Genomic DNA, 12,351 nt, shown 5'->3' on the forward strand with positions numbered 1-12,351 from the left:
TAACATATATTTTTAATAATATTAAAACTTTTGACCCAATCCAACTTGTATGTATAAGTTATCGAACATAGTTTTGCTAGGAAATTTCATTAATGTCTTAAAATAAAATTTATTATCTTGATTAGGATTTTGTATATTTTGAGGACAATTATAACCTTATCATAATTATTAATTATAAATAATATTTAAAATAAATACAAAATATTTCCTTATTTAAGCTATATTGAATTTATCATGTAATTTACTATTGTACTTACCTATGCTAATAATTAATATACAATTTTAATTATATTAAATATTACATTATTATTTATTGTAGTTTTCCAATTATTATCAAATAAAACATCTTCTAATATATAAATGTTGTTCTTATTAAATTTAACCATATAACAAGTCATCAATATTATTTTTATTACCACGTAAAACATCATCAATTTTCATCTGACACCGGAATAAGAAGTAAAGAAGAATCAGAGAGCTTTAATGTTATCACCATCATCGTCATCGAGGGGAAAGAAAAATATGCAAATGTTGGAGCCATCATGTATGCCAAAATCAACGAGCGAGATTTCATCATTGATGAGACGTTTGAGATCATGGTTGGGAATGAAGATCAAATGGTGAGAAGGGAGGTTGCGTTGGTGAGCAATGATTTGAGTTCTAATATCACAAATGGTGGCATCGTCTTCAACCTCGACGAAGAACAAAGAGTTCAGTCAAATTTTGCACCACCTCGCATCTTTGCCATATACGATTTAAAAAAATTATTATGTGTTTTAAAATTAATTATGATGAAATAATAAGAAGAAGAAGAAAAGGAAAAAATAAAAGGAAATATTTAGAGATAATTTTACACGAATATCTTAAAATTTCATCTAATTTTTTCACATTTCCGTTCCCATGTTTTATCTTTTTCATATACCACATAATATACTATATACTTTTCATATACCAAAAAAAAAAAAAAAATCAAAGCATGGACTACATTATATACTATATATTTCCACCCTAAAAATTGTTTAAAGTATGAACTATCTAATATACTATATATTTTTCATATACTCTAACAAATTTTGTATATAGCCATAAACTCTTACTCAATAGAGAACTTGAAGGAGATCAACCGAATAAGAAATAATAGATGAAGAGAGAGATCAAACAAAGTGAATAATTTTTGAACAAAATCACAAAAAAAAAAGGAGTAATTTTGATTATAATATTACTATAATAAAATTAATCACATACCATATTTACATATGATATTTAATAAATGTAAATCTTCATCAGCTTTCTTTATTTTTATTTTTTAATATTATTATTAATAAAGATAGATAGATTGGTCTTTTAGAGTCTATATTTATATAAAATTGAAGAGAAAAATTTAGAAACATATATTTTATTTTAGGCTGTAATATTTGAAACCCCTGTAAATCAACCCAACTAAGCATTGGGTTTGATAGTTGGGTTATTTGAAAACACCCCTACCGGAGTGGCACGTGGGGAGGAAACACAAACCGTGACGTGGCAAAAGTTGAATTTGAGCCAATTTTCCCTCCATCGCAAAATTCAATCACACTATCATCTTTCGAAAGGGTAATAAAAAGATCGGTGATAGAGAACCGAAAACAAAATCCTCAAATCCCTCTCTCACCTTACAACGGACATCTCTGTGTCCGCAGCTACCAAGGCGAGTGGCCGTTTAGGGCTTTCAGTTTCCATTTCTTACCGATCCATTGCATCAATCAACCTGCCGACGGCAGAAATGAGGAAATCAAGCCGTCAATCGAAGCATTCCGACGAAGCCGATGTCTCCTCATCCTCGGTCACTTCGGCTACGGACTGTAAAGACTACGAAAAGAGAATTCTCGAGCTTACGCGTGAAAATGAAGCGTTTCAGGTTGTTTTTCTTTTTAATCGCTCAAAAATTAGAGAGCAAACAGTTGGATTAATGTTCCATTTGTTTGATGTAACGTACTTTGGTAGTGAAATAAGCAACTCAGGAAGGTAGAGAGTCACACGTTGTGAGAAGATAAGATCGACTGACTTTCTACTGTTATTGCTTTCTAGAGAATGATTTTAATCGAAAAATCAGCGGTTCTCTAATTTTAATAGCTGAGGATGAGGAAACGTCACTGCACTATTGCCATTCATGTATCTTGCAGCTGTTGAACTAAGAATGAGATGACATCCAATATCGTTCATGTTCAGGATCTGAAATTAGATTTTCTTTGCTTATGTTATTCTAGTTCAATAAATTAGGCTTCTTCTACTTTGTATGGATTGTTTTGATTTCTTGATCTACAGAATCTAGTTCTTCTCTCAGTAGGATTAAATTGATGCAACGATGAGTTCGTATTATTATTGCAAGGGAGAAAAAACATGTTAGGAGAAGAGCTCATATGTTACCATAATTTTGAAACAATTTTGGTTTCGAGAGGAAGAACGTGGTTGTTGCTCATGCCTATAATTTGTCGTTGCAACCAAGCACATGGTCATTGCTTCTCACTTTTCTCCATCTAAAAATTGGCAGAAGGAAATTAAGGATCTAAAAGACAGATTAGAAATTGCTACTTCAAGTGCAGCGAATAGTGCTAAAAAGCTCAGAGAAGGTTATATTCAGAAGTTGGATGTCCTTGAAGATCAGGTGAAACCTGATTTCTTCTTATGGTCACATGTTGGTTATCGTCAATTAACTAGTAACATTAATTAAACTCTCGCAGGTTACAGAGCTGAAGAAGAAACTAGATGTTCAATCTCAGCTTTCAACCAGAAGGCAAAAAGGAGATGTAGCAACCAAACAGACAGATCTCGAGATCGTGAGTTTGAAAGCGCAGAAGGTAAAATTACTGCATTATATTATTTATGCTTAATGTAAAGCTCTTCTGTTCTGTTCTATTTGTTTACGTTAATTGTTAATGGAAAAGTTTCATTCAGGTTCAACTGCAATGTAAGATGAAGCTAGAGTCCGTGCAGTTCAGATTACATAAAAGTTCATTGGAAAAGGAAATTCTTCAGGTATGCTAAGTATATTTACTATATCATCGTTCGTTTTCTAATCTTGACTGTACACGTTTCCTTTAAATTGAAAATCTGCAATTTATTGGATGATTTTATCTCTGCTATCGATATCCATGTGTCAATTGCCCTTTACACTATTTGTCTCTTAATTTATCATTCTAACAATATTTTTGGATGTGCTGTCAGCTTAAGAGAGAAAATAGAAGAAATGAGCATGAGATGAATAAGATCCTAACTGCAAACCAGAGATTAAAGATGGTAAGTCATTTCTTCAGAGTTGATCCACTGGGTTCCCAACTTTTAATCTTTTTTTATATAACATCTTTTTGTTATATGTATTGTAAATTTCCTCTCAAGGTTTTGCAACGGAAGACAGAGGAAGCTTCTGAAGTTACGAAAAGGATGAGAAACCTTTTGGAATCTCGAAGGACTTCTGCACAGAGAAGAGCAGGTTAAATGGTGGACTACATTTTTTCTAATCAAGTTTGTTTCTCTACCTAACCGTATTGACTTGTCTTTCTTCTTTCTGGATTACCATATGTAGGTGCTAAACATGGAAATATTACTTCTCCGCAGGTAATTGGTGGAATTTGAGTTTCATGTTTGCGTGTCTATATATGACTCAATAGTATGTTGGATTTGATACAGCATCTCAATTCTATTTTAGGTTAATCGATTTATTAAATGAATTTAGTGAATATCTGTTTGACATATTTATTTTCTAAAAAACTGTTTTTGAATTCTTTGATCCAAATAGAGAAAGTCAGAAAATATTGTTTTCAGTCTTTCTAGAATTTGGATTTAGAAATGTAAAATAATTATTAAACAAAATTTATAGCATAAAACATGTTCATAAATTAACTAAAAATAGTGGAGATTCAACCTAATATTTAATTAGTAACTTAAACTATTTTTATAATTTATAAATATATTATATTATACATTTTGAACAATTGTTTGAACTGATTATTAATATCTGGTTTCTAAATTGGGTAGCAAATACATATCTTAGAACACTGCAATACGAAATATGACTTTGTTTTTCTTTGAACTGGGGATCATTTTGCTAATGATAATAATGATAGAGGAAAGGCTAATACAACAGTTTACCAAGTATTTAGCAATAGTATTTTGCGATTCTATAATAATTTGTAATTTGATGGAACCTGTCATCTTCTTTCCCAAAGTTGATGTCCCTTCTCTGTCAAAGAACTTATTGTTTGTTAGTGTACCTTTTCAAGTTTTGTTCGATATCCCCGAAGGGTCGTACCTCTTTGAACTTTTGGATTAAGTTTCTGTCCCATACTCTAAGTTGAGCAGAATGATCAGAATCCACAAGAAAGTGATTGAATTAAGAAGTCAAGATTACATCCATGGTAATTCTTGTCTAACGCCATGAAATTTGTGCAGTATGTTGAGAATGAATTTGAAGTCACAGCGAAGTTACATGAGTTATGTTCCCAGTACGAGTATCAAATAGAAGAGTGAGTATATTGTTGACTTTAAAATTTACTTCGATCTATCAAAGTTGGTTTTTGTGCTTTGTTCATTTCCTCATTAATTTCTGATTTCATCTGTATTGCATCATTTCAAATGTTATGAAATATGTGATTTTGACACTGAATCCAGTGCTTTTTTGATGAACATTAGTGACTTTTTTATTTATTTTTATTTTATATATATAAATTTGAATGATTTTTTTTTACCATCGTATATTATCAACTTTTGTGATGGTAATTGTTATCCATTGAGCTATATTCATATCGACAAATGATTAATAGTATTTTGATGATGGAGTAAATGAGAGAATTGTTATTGTTCAAAATATAAAGTAATTTTGATGTTTTATGATACGTCCAATTTTGTCACCACCCTATTCCATTTGGCCAGAACTTTATAACTTGCAGATTTAATATTTTATATATATATATATATATATATATATATATGTATGTATGTATGTATGTATTTTGATCAATGCTGCTACGCATGCTTTGAAGCTTCTAGTCATTTGGTTATGTAAAAAGTAACTCATTTATCTTCTTTCTGCACTGACATTCTCATTACTTAAACGCAGATCAATTTGTATATTTTATTATCTGCTTTCAACTTGACTTTTGATGTTTAAATTACAATCTTACGTGGTTAGGAAAGATAAGGAAATTGCAAAACTTCAGGAAGAAGCAGATGCGCTGAAGCAAGAAAAATCAAGGTAAATAAATGTTTTGAAATGTTGTGAAATTCAGTTCTCATTGAGACCTACCACTGCTTCTCACTTCTCCAGAATTTCCTTGACATTTTCATTTCTGTTTCTCAAGGTACCCATCACAGGAAGTTGATGTCAACATATTGGAGAACGATCAAGATATGAACGAACTAAAGGAACAGATGATGATATTGAGTGGTTTGTTTAACCAAATGCAGATCCAGAAGGTCAACAAAATCCACAAGGATACACCAAAGGTCAGTGCATTTGGCTCGAAGACTTGCTTTTTCTCGAGCTTTATTATAGCTACCTTACTCATTTCATATGAACAGTAGATGGAATAACAAACATATATGATATATACGAATTCTCAAACTGTTCATGAAGTTATATATGATTTACTTTTTTGATATTTGAAAATTGTAAATCATCAGGACGGGTCCGCTCAAACCTCCTCTGCTAGCGTTGGGAGTAATAATCTATTGGAGGAATTCGATGCAGCTGGAGAAGCTCATCAGTCAGGGTTCGACGCCGTGACAAAGAGAAGTGCAAAGGCAGAATGCTGCTCTTGCAGCAAGAAATCACTGTGCAAGACAACGAAATGCAAATGCCGATCAGCTGGAAGGAGCTGTGGCACATTATGTGGCTGTGCGGTTGGAAAGTGCAGCAATAGAAGCAATAGAGATGAGAAACCGGGTGAGATGAAGCCTTTATCTGACATAAGAAATGTATTGGTAAGTTATAACTTTTATTCTTATATTACTTGTGCAAATCGATGTCTTGTTTTTTAGTTTTTGAAAATTGTATTTGTTTTCTTCAAATTTTCTATTCAATATTTTTCATACGAAAATATGAACAAGTTTTTCAAAACTAACTTCTTTTAGTTTAAAAATTTTGGTTGTGATTTTGAAAATAATTCTAAAATCTAAATAACAAAACACATAATAAACGGACAAGAATGTGATGTTACTAAGTTAATTTACAAAAACCAAAAACCAAATGCCAAGGCCTTGTGTTTGAATAACCATTTGGCGTTTTGGTTTCTAATTTTTGAAAATTAATTTGTTAACACCCAATTTCCACCTCCAAAATTTCTAACTTTGACTCTGTAATCTTTCTTTTACCCATGTTTTCAAAATCCAACTCAGTTTGAAAGCTAAAGAAAAAAAAAAATTTAAAAACTTGTTTTTGTTTTTGAAATTTGGCTAAAAAAATCAACTCCTTTAAAAATATGTCATTTGTAAGAAATTGAGAAAGAAATAGTGTTGATATTTAAAAATAAAATGTTTACCAACCGAGGCTTAATATTACTAAACCTAACATAAATTTTGTACTCTGCAGACAACTTAGGCATAACGTAACAAGCCAAAGTCGTAGGCGTTGGGGAGGCTATACAATTCAGTTTCTTGCTGTTGATTCGTAGCCCATCCATCTTCCCTATGTTAGGTATACAAAACTAAAGCAACGAAAAAAACACTTGCACAGGAGACCTATAATTTTTAGACTTTTGCACCAATATAAAATGAGAAAATTCTTCTCATTTCAAAGTTTGGCGCTAATTCTAAAAAACGAGTGCTTGCTGACTTTCCTCGTCCCTTACTTGAGCCATTGATTAATCGATACCATTTGATTTGATGCAAAATGCTGCATGGTGATGCTGATTCTTTCTTATTGTTGTTAAACCTCAAGTTTGGTTCTTTTTTTTTCGATTCCTATCAATTTTAATTGTAATATTATGCAGCACCTTTGCTTGAATATAATTTTGGTTTTTTAACCCTACATGAGAGTCAATGTGGTATTCTATTCATGTTTTCTTCTTTTTCATGTCACATTAATATCGAGGTCTTAAAAGGAATAGCTCCTAAGATGAAATTGTCATCATCACAAGAAAGACTTGCAACTTGCAAATTTAAGCTCAAAATAAGGATCAAATTTAAAAACCCAAAAGTTATTCGTACTTATCACATAGCAAACAGTTATGCTCAGAGGAAAATAATTATTACTTTAACTTTATTCTGCTCTACTCATTGCCTGAAGCCCTATTCCATGAGACAACTCATCATACCCTACTCTCTCTATTGACTAAATAAGGCCAAGCTTTTCCATCCAATACTGGAGTTGACTGGCAACACATTCGGATCCCGTGGAGCCATACGACGAAAATTTGTTTACTGCATTTTCTACTCCAAGAAATTCGTAAACATCGTCATCAAAGATTGGACTCAAAGTTCGTAGTTCATCGATACTCAAGTCCTTAAGCTGGCAGTTCTTTCCAAGGCACATAGCAACAGACTTGCCTACAATATCATGAGATGTTCTAAAAGGCATTCCCTGTTAATGAGAGGAAATGAAATCTTAGAGTTAGAACTTAGGAGGTGTTTGAATGTGTAATGTGAAAAAATTCTGTTCTAACATTAAAAAGTCGGTAAAACTTGTTCTTTTATTATTCTAAAATCATGAATGTTATGAGCAATGATTTTGAACCCATGGTCTTATCTTAAGATTTACAAATCAATGTAATAAACAACCGCAAAATATGTCAAGTAACCCATTGAGAATTGAAGAAAAAATATTGAAACATATTTCATTACTTATCTTTTATAATATGAACTTTGTTAAAAATGCATACAATATTTAAGTTAATTTTTTTTTTTAAAAAAAAAAACATTAACATTTTTGAGGAATTGGAACCTTGAGACTTTCATCGACATGTTATAGAGTTGTGGACGTGAGATTTAAACCTTGGTGACAAGGAGTAAATGATTCTCCCGATACTCTATCTAAAACCCCAATTTTCATATGAAGGCATATTGCAAGTTGCAACCACGGGGTATGTGTTTTTTGGATAAGATTGAGAAAATCTTTTCTTAATCTAAACAATGTGAAATAAATACGTGCTTCACTGGGAAAAAGATCCGTGGACATACATTTTACCATTAATTTTTCTCCAATATAGATAATGATCGAGAAAATGTTTATTAAATTTATTTTAGATAAGAAATATTTCATTGAAGGATGAAAAAGTTGGTGGCAAAATAATTGAGATTTCTAATCCAACTTAAAAGTCAGCTTCAAGAGTTCCTAACCATCACTTTTCCTTGTTCAGAATTTTAAATTTAAAAATTCATGCTATTCTTTAGAGTTCGTTGTCTTCAATTGTTTAAAAATTTTAAGGCAAATTTCAAAACTGCCCTAATTATAGTGGTAGTTACGATAATGTCCTAAAAAATTTGCATAATTATAGAATTTGTAATATGCTTTTTATCACTTTGGGTCCAATTTTTACAATTATTGTAGAATTGAAGGACCAATTTTAACACTCTTAAAGTTTGAGCACCACAATTTTGTAATTGAAAGTTTGAGGGTGTAATAACAACTAACACCGTACTTAAGTTTCGGTGGTTGCAATTTGTCCAAAAATTTGTATTTCAAACCTAAACCTCGTCTAGAACATGCATACTCTACACATGCATGCACGATTACAATCTTTCAAAGCAAAAATAGAAGCTACTACTGACAACTGTCTTCAAATGCTAAATGTTGTATTTAAACTTTGGTTGATTGGTATCTAACATCGTCTTGTAACTAGAGATCTTGTGTTTGAACTGTTGTAATGTTCTTTCCTCCCTAATCATAAACTAAAGTTTTTTAGTTGATTGGTGAATTTATAATGGGGTTCAGGAAAAAAAGGTTCAAGAATCCTTAAACTTTTTGGTAAAGAATGTATGTCTTATGTCAATGAGTTATGCACTTGGTAATCGATATGGGTGATTTAATAATTACTCTGTAGTCAGTGGCAAAAATTTCCCTTCAAGGATAAGTAAATGACAGAATACACTAACCTTATGCACGAGATAGTCAGCAAGTGTGGTTGCATCAAGATGACCCGCAGGTAAGGCCTTCTTAATTCTGTCCTGATTGAAGCTAATGTTTCGTGCAAACTCAGTTGAAACCTCAAGCATTCCTAAAACTGTCTTGACACTATCAAATACAGGTTCCTTATCTTCCTGTCTCAACACAAACAGCTTATTGAATCTCATGGAAGGTGAAAGAAATGTTCTGAAAAGAAAATTAGACTTATCGAAAGATTCAAACCTGCAGATCACGGTTGTATGCAAGAGGAAGTCCTTTGCACAATGTTAGAAGGGTTACTACATCACCTATGACTCTAGCTGACTTTCCACGAACAAGTTCCATTGGATCTGGATTTTTCTTCTGGGGCATTATGCTACTTCCGGTTGAAACAGCGTCATTGGGTGTGATAAATCCGAATTCCTCAGAGCACCACAATACCCACTCCTCTCCCAGACGAGAAAGATGAATTGCCATAACAGAGTTGGCAGAAAGAAATTCAATTGCAAAGTCTCGGTCTGAAACAGCATCAATACTATTCGAGACAAGAAATATACAAGTCATTCAACAGGGCGACATCAGAATCAGTGGAGATGAATTTAAAGATATAGTTGATATCACATATGCAAACGACAAAAAGGTCTCATTTTATAACTATTTTGTTTTTTGTTGTGTGTTTTTTAAATTTAAAGTTATAAACTATACTCCTATTTATAGTTTTCTTGCTCTATTACCTACTCTTAATAACTACCATTATTCTTTTTTTTAGTTTTCAAAAACTTTGGGTTGGAGTTGAAATGTGTTTTGAAGAAATATGGGGAGAGAAAAAACTTATCAAAAGAATGGGGAGGAAACGAACATAATTGTCTAAATCAGAAAACAAAAACAAAACATGCAAGAGACCTAACATCTATTCCAGCTTTCCCACACAAACCACAGGAAAGAACAAATTTCAGAATTATACCCAGCAGCAGGGAAAACTAAGATATTCTAGCCATTCGCATCACCAAGTAGAAATAATTAACAGACCTGTTTCTCAAAGGAGATGAGAATTCTAAAGCACTTGATGTCATGAATCGATCAATTGGAAGGCCAGTGCCAGCCAAAGCACAAGCTCCTAAGGGGCAGAAATTCAGTCTAGCTCTGCAGTCCAGCAAACGACCAGCATCCCTATCGAGCTGCAAAACGTGTTATGACATTTGTTCAGAATCAGTCTTCTATAAGTCTGAGGAAGAGTAAATTACAAGCAATTGTTAATCCTAGCTTAGGACTAGGATTAGTTATTTAAGCTTAGGAAAAGGATAACCCGTTAAGCCCATCGCAAATCAATCGTTCTCTTAAAATGCTAATCTGGAATTGTATTTTGTATAAGTAGCTAAATCAATCAGTCTCTAAAGGGAGTTCATCAGTGTGATGAAGAAATATCTCAACATATCAAGTTAGAAAATGTGAAAAACGTTTTATAAAGAGGACTGAAAGTTCGTGCGAGGCGGTTAAAGCTTCAGCAGTGAAAGTAGTCATACATACACAATCAATTTTGACAAGGATGCCTTTATTAAGAATACGTTTAGGAATGATTTTAGAACGGGTTAAAATCAGTTTTGTCTAAATCAAAATCACTCTCAAACACATCTATAATCATTCAAAATCAATTCAATGTTTGAAACACTTCTAAACGTGATTTTCATACCATCTAAACTAATTATGAATGATTATAATTTTATTTGGAGTGATTTTAAAAATCAATCCCAAACATTCTCCAAGTCTCATGACTATTATCCCTAGTTTCAGGCAAGATAGAACATAGAAACCATGCAGCTAACACTTTGCAGAACTAAAGCAACCATTGATTTTAGGATTGCAGTCACAGCTTCAGATGATGAGCTAAAATAATAGTAAGGTACCTGCTCAACGAATGCTAAGAGAAGATGCTGAAGTAGGACGGGCTGTGCTCTCTGCAAATGTGTATAACCTGGCACAATAATTCCTGCATTCTTGACTGCCAAGTCTACCATTGCAACTTGAAAATCTTTAATCCTCTCAACTATTGAATCAATAGCATCTCGGCACCACAAGCGAAAATCAGTCGCTACCTGGTCGTTGCGGCTCCGAGCAGTATGCAGTTTCTTAGCAGGCTCGCCAATCAAATCAGTAAGCGCAGCTTCAATGTTCATATGAACATCTTCCCTGTCAGCTCTCCAGACGAACTCGCCATTTTGAATACGCCTCTCGATCTCATCGAGACCTGCTAGAATACTGTCCCTGTCACTGATACTCATCAATCCCTGCAACCAGAACCACGCACCACTATCATGAATGCACATGGCAACTGACAAATTTCCAGAACATAGTAGATGAGTTTAGAGTTAAATCCACAGCTCATCGTCGCGATTCAGTTCCATTAGGGTAGTACAAACGCCACAACTGAACATTAAACGTTCCTCTCCGGAAACAAAACAGAACAGAGCTTCACAAAAATCACAAAACGAAACTGAGAAGTGACGGAACCTGCTTAGCGAGCATGGATGCATGAGCACGACTGCCACGGATATCATGCTTGTAAAGGTCCTTATCATAGGAAATCGACTCCGTAAAGCGTTCGACCGCGTCTGTTACGCTCTCCTGGAAGCGGCCTCCCCATAGCTTAATTTCCTTGGCCTCGGGCTGCTTGGAGGCGGCGGAGGATGCTCCAGTAGCCTGAGAGGCGGACTGAACATCGAGTTTTGTCATGACCGAGTGAAGTGAGCAAAGAATCAAGTGATAGTGTCAGGCTTTTATAAGAAGGTGGCGGCTCTGTTCTGCAGCCCTAGTGCTGCTGGCGGTCTGCCTAACGGTGGTCACCTGCCGGAAAGTTATTAGGTACATTTGTCCTGAATCTCTGATTCCGTTTCACTTCTTTTAATTCCCTTTTAGCATGAAATTAGCTAACGTTTAACTGATCTATAATCCCAAATTCCCAGAATCCATTTTTCCTTTCATATACAAGATAATAGTAAAAATTAAAAAGTTCTTTTTTTCAAGGTAGGTAGACAAAAAAGTAAATGTTAAAAATATACAACGTTTCATAGAATATTTATACTTTCGATCAATCAAATCTAATTATTTTTATTTTTATTTTATCCTGTAAAATAAAAATAAATTATTAATTTACTATTTTGAAAAAACTCATAAAACAAAATTTTATTACATATAAATATTTTGTCGATTTTTTTAGTTTTGACAATTTAAAAAAAAAATATTAAAATGAATAAAATATTTAAAATTTAAAATTTTTA

At 33.0% G+C, this 12,351-nt stretch overlaps 2 protein-coding genes across 3 annotated transcripts; one reads left to right on the forward strand and one right to left on the reverse strand.

Annotated features, from left to right (window-relative positions):
- Positions 1–1,526: 1,526 nt before the first annotated feature.
- Positions 1,527–7,031, forward strand: LOC103488124 (kinesin-like protein KIN-4C). Its single transcript, XM_008446701.3, has 12 exons — positions 1,527–1,897; positions 2,531–2,644; positions 2,721–2,837; positions 2,935–3,015; positions 3,205–3,276; positions 3,376–3,469; positions 3,563–3,594; positions 4,429–4,502; positions 5,168–5,230; positions 5,337–5,481; positions 5,659–5,958; positions 6,566–7,031. The coding sequence occupies exons 1-12, from the start codon at positions 1,763–1,765 to the stop codon at positions 6,572–6,574; spliced, it is 1,236 nt and encodes a 411-aa protein (XP_008444923.1). The 5' UTR covers positions 1,527–1,762; the 3' UTR covers positions 6,575–7,031.
- Positions 7,032–7,132: 101 nt separating this feature from the next.
- On the reverse strand, positions 7,133–12,059 carry LOC103488122 (argininosuccinate lyase, chloroplastic-like). 2 transcript variants are annotated; one of them, XM_008446700.3, is made up of 6 exons: positions 11,585–12,059; positions 10,981–11,361; positions 10,106–10,254; positions 9,320–9,611; positions 9,067–9,231; positions 7,133–7,555 (listed from the first exon to the last, which is right to left on the reverse strand). In XM_008446700.3, exons 1-6 carry the CDS (start codon positions 11,804–11,806, stop codon positions 7,307–7,309), a joined length of 1,458 nt encoding a protein of 485 aa, XP_008444922.2. In that variant the 5' UTR covers positions 11,807–12,059; the 3' UTR covers positions 7,133–7,306. The 2 variants fall into 2 exon arrangements, with proteins under 2 accessions (XP_008444922.2, XP_050938271.1); XM_051082314.1 differs by having other exon boundaries at positions 9,063–9,231; positions 11,585–12,009.
- Between the last annotated feature and the right edge of the window lie 292 nt (positions 12,060–12,351).

Source organism: Cucumis melo, chromosome 3 (assembly GCF_025177605.1).
Source record: "Cucumis melo cultivar AY chromosome 3, USDA_Cmelo_AY_1.0, whole genome shotgun sequence".
NCBI classification, from domain to species: domain Eukaryota; kingdom Viridiplantae; phylum Streptophyta; class Magnoliopsida; order Cucurbitales; family Cucurbitaceae; genus Cucumis; species Cucumis melo.

Coding starts and splice junctions, on each gene's coding strand:
- LOC103488122 (XM_008446700.3), bottom strand. CDS start 11,806: ATGACAAAACTCGATGTTCAGTCCGCCTCTCAGGCTACTGGAGCATCC. Junction 10,255..10,980: donor TCTTAGCATTCGTTGAGCAG/GTACCTTACTAT, acceptor CACGTTTTGCAG/CTCGATAGGGATGCTGGTCG. Junction 9,612..10,105: donor TCATCTCCTTTGAGAAACAG/GTCTGTTAATTA, acceptor TGTCTCGAATAG/TATTGATGCTGTTTCAGACC.
- LOC103488124 (XM_008446701.3), top strand. CDS start 1,763: ATGAGGAAATCAAGCCGTCAATCGAAGCATTCCGACGAAGCCGATGTC. Junction 5,231..5,336: donor CTGAAGCAAGAAAAATCAAG/GTAAATAAATGT, acceptor CTGTTTCTCAAG/GTACCCATCACAGGAAGTTG. Junction 5,482..5,658: donor TCCACAAGGATACACCAAAG/GTCAGTGCATTT, acceptor GTAAATCATCAG/GACGGGTCCGCTCAAACCTC.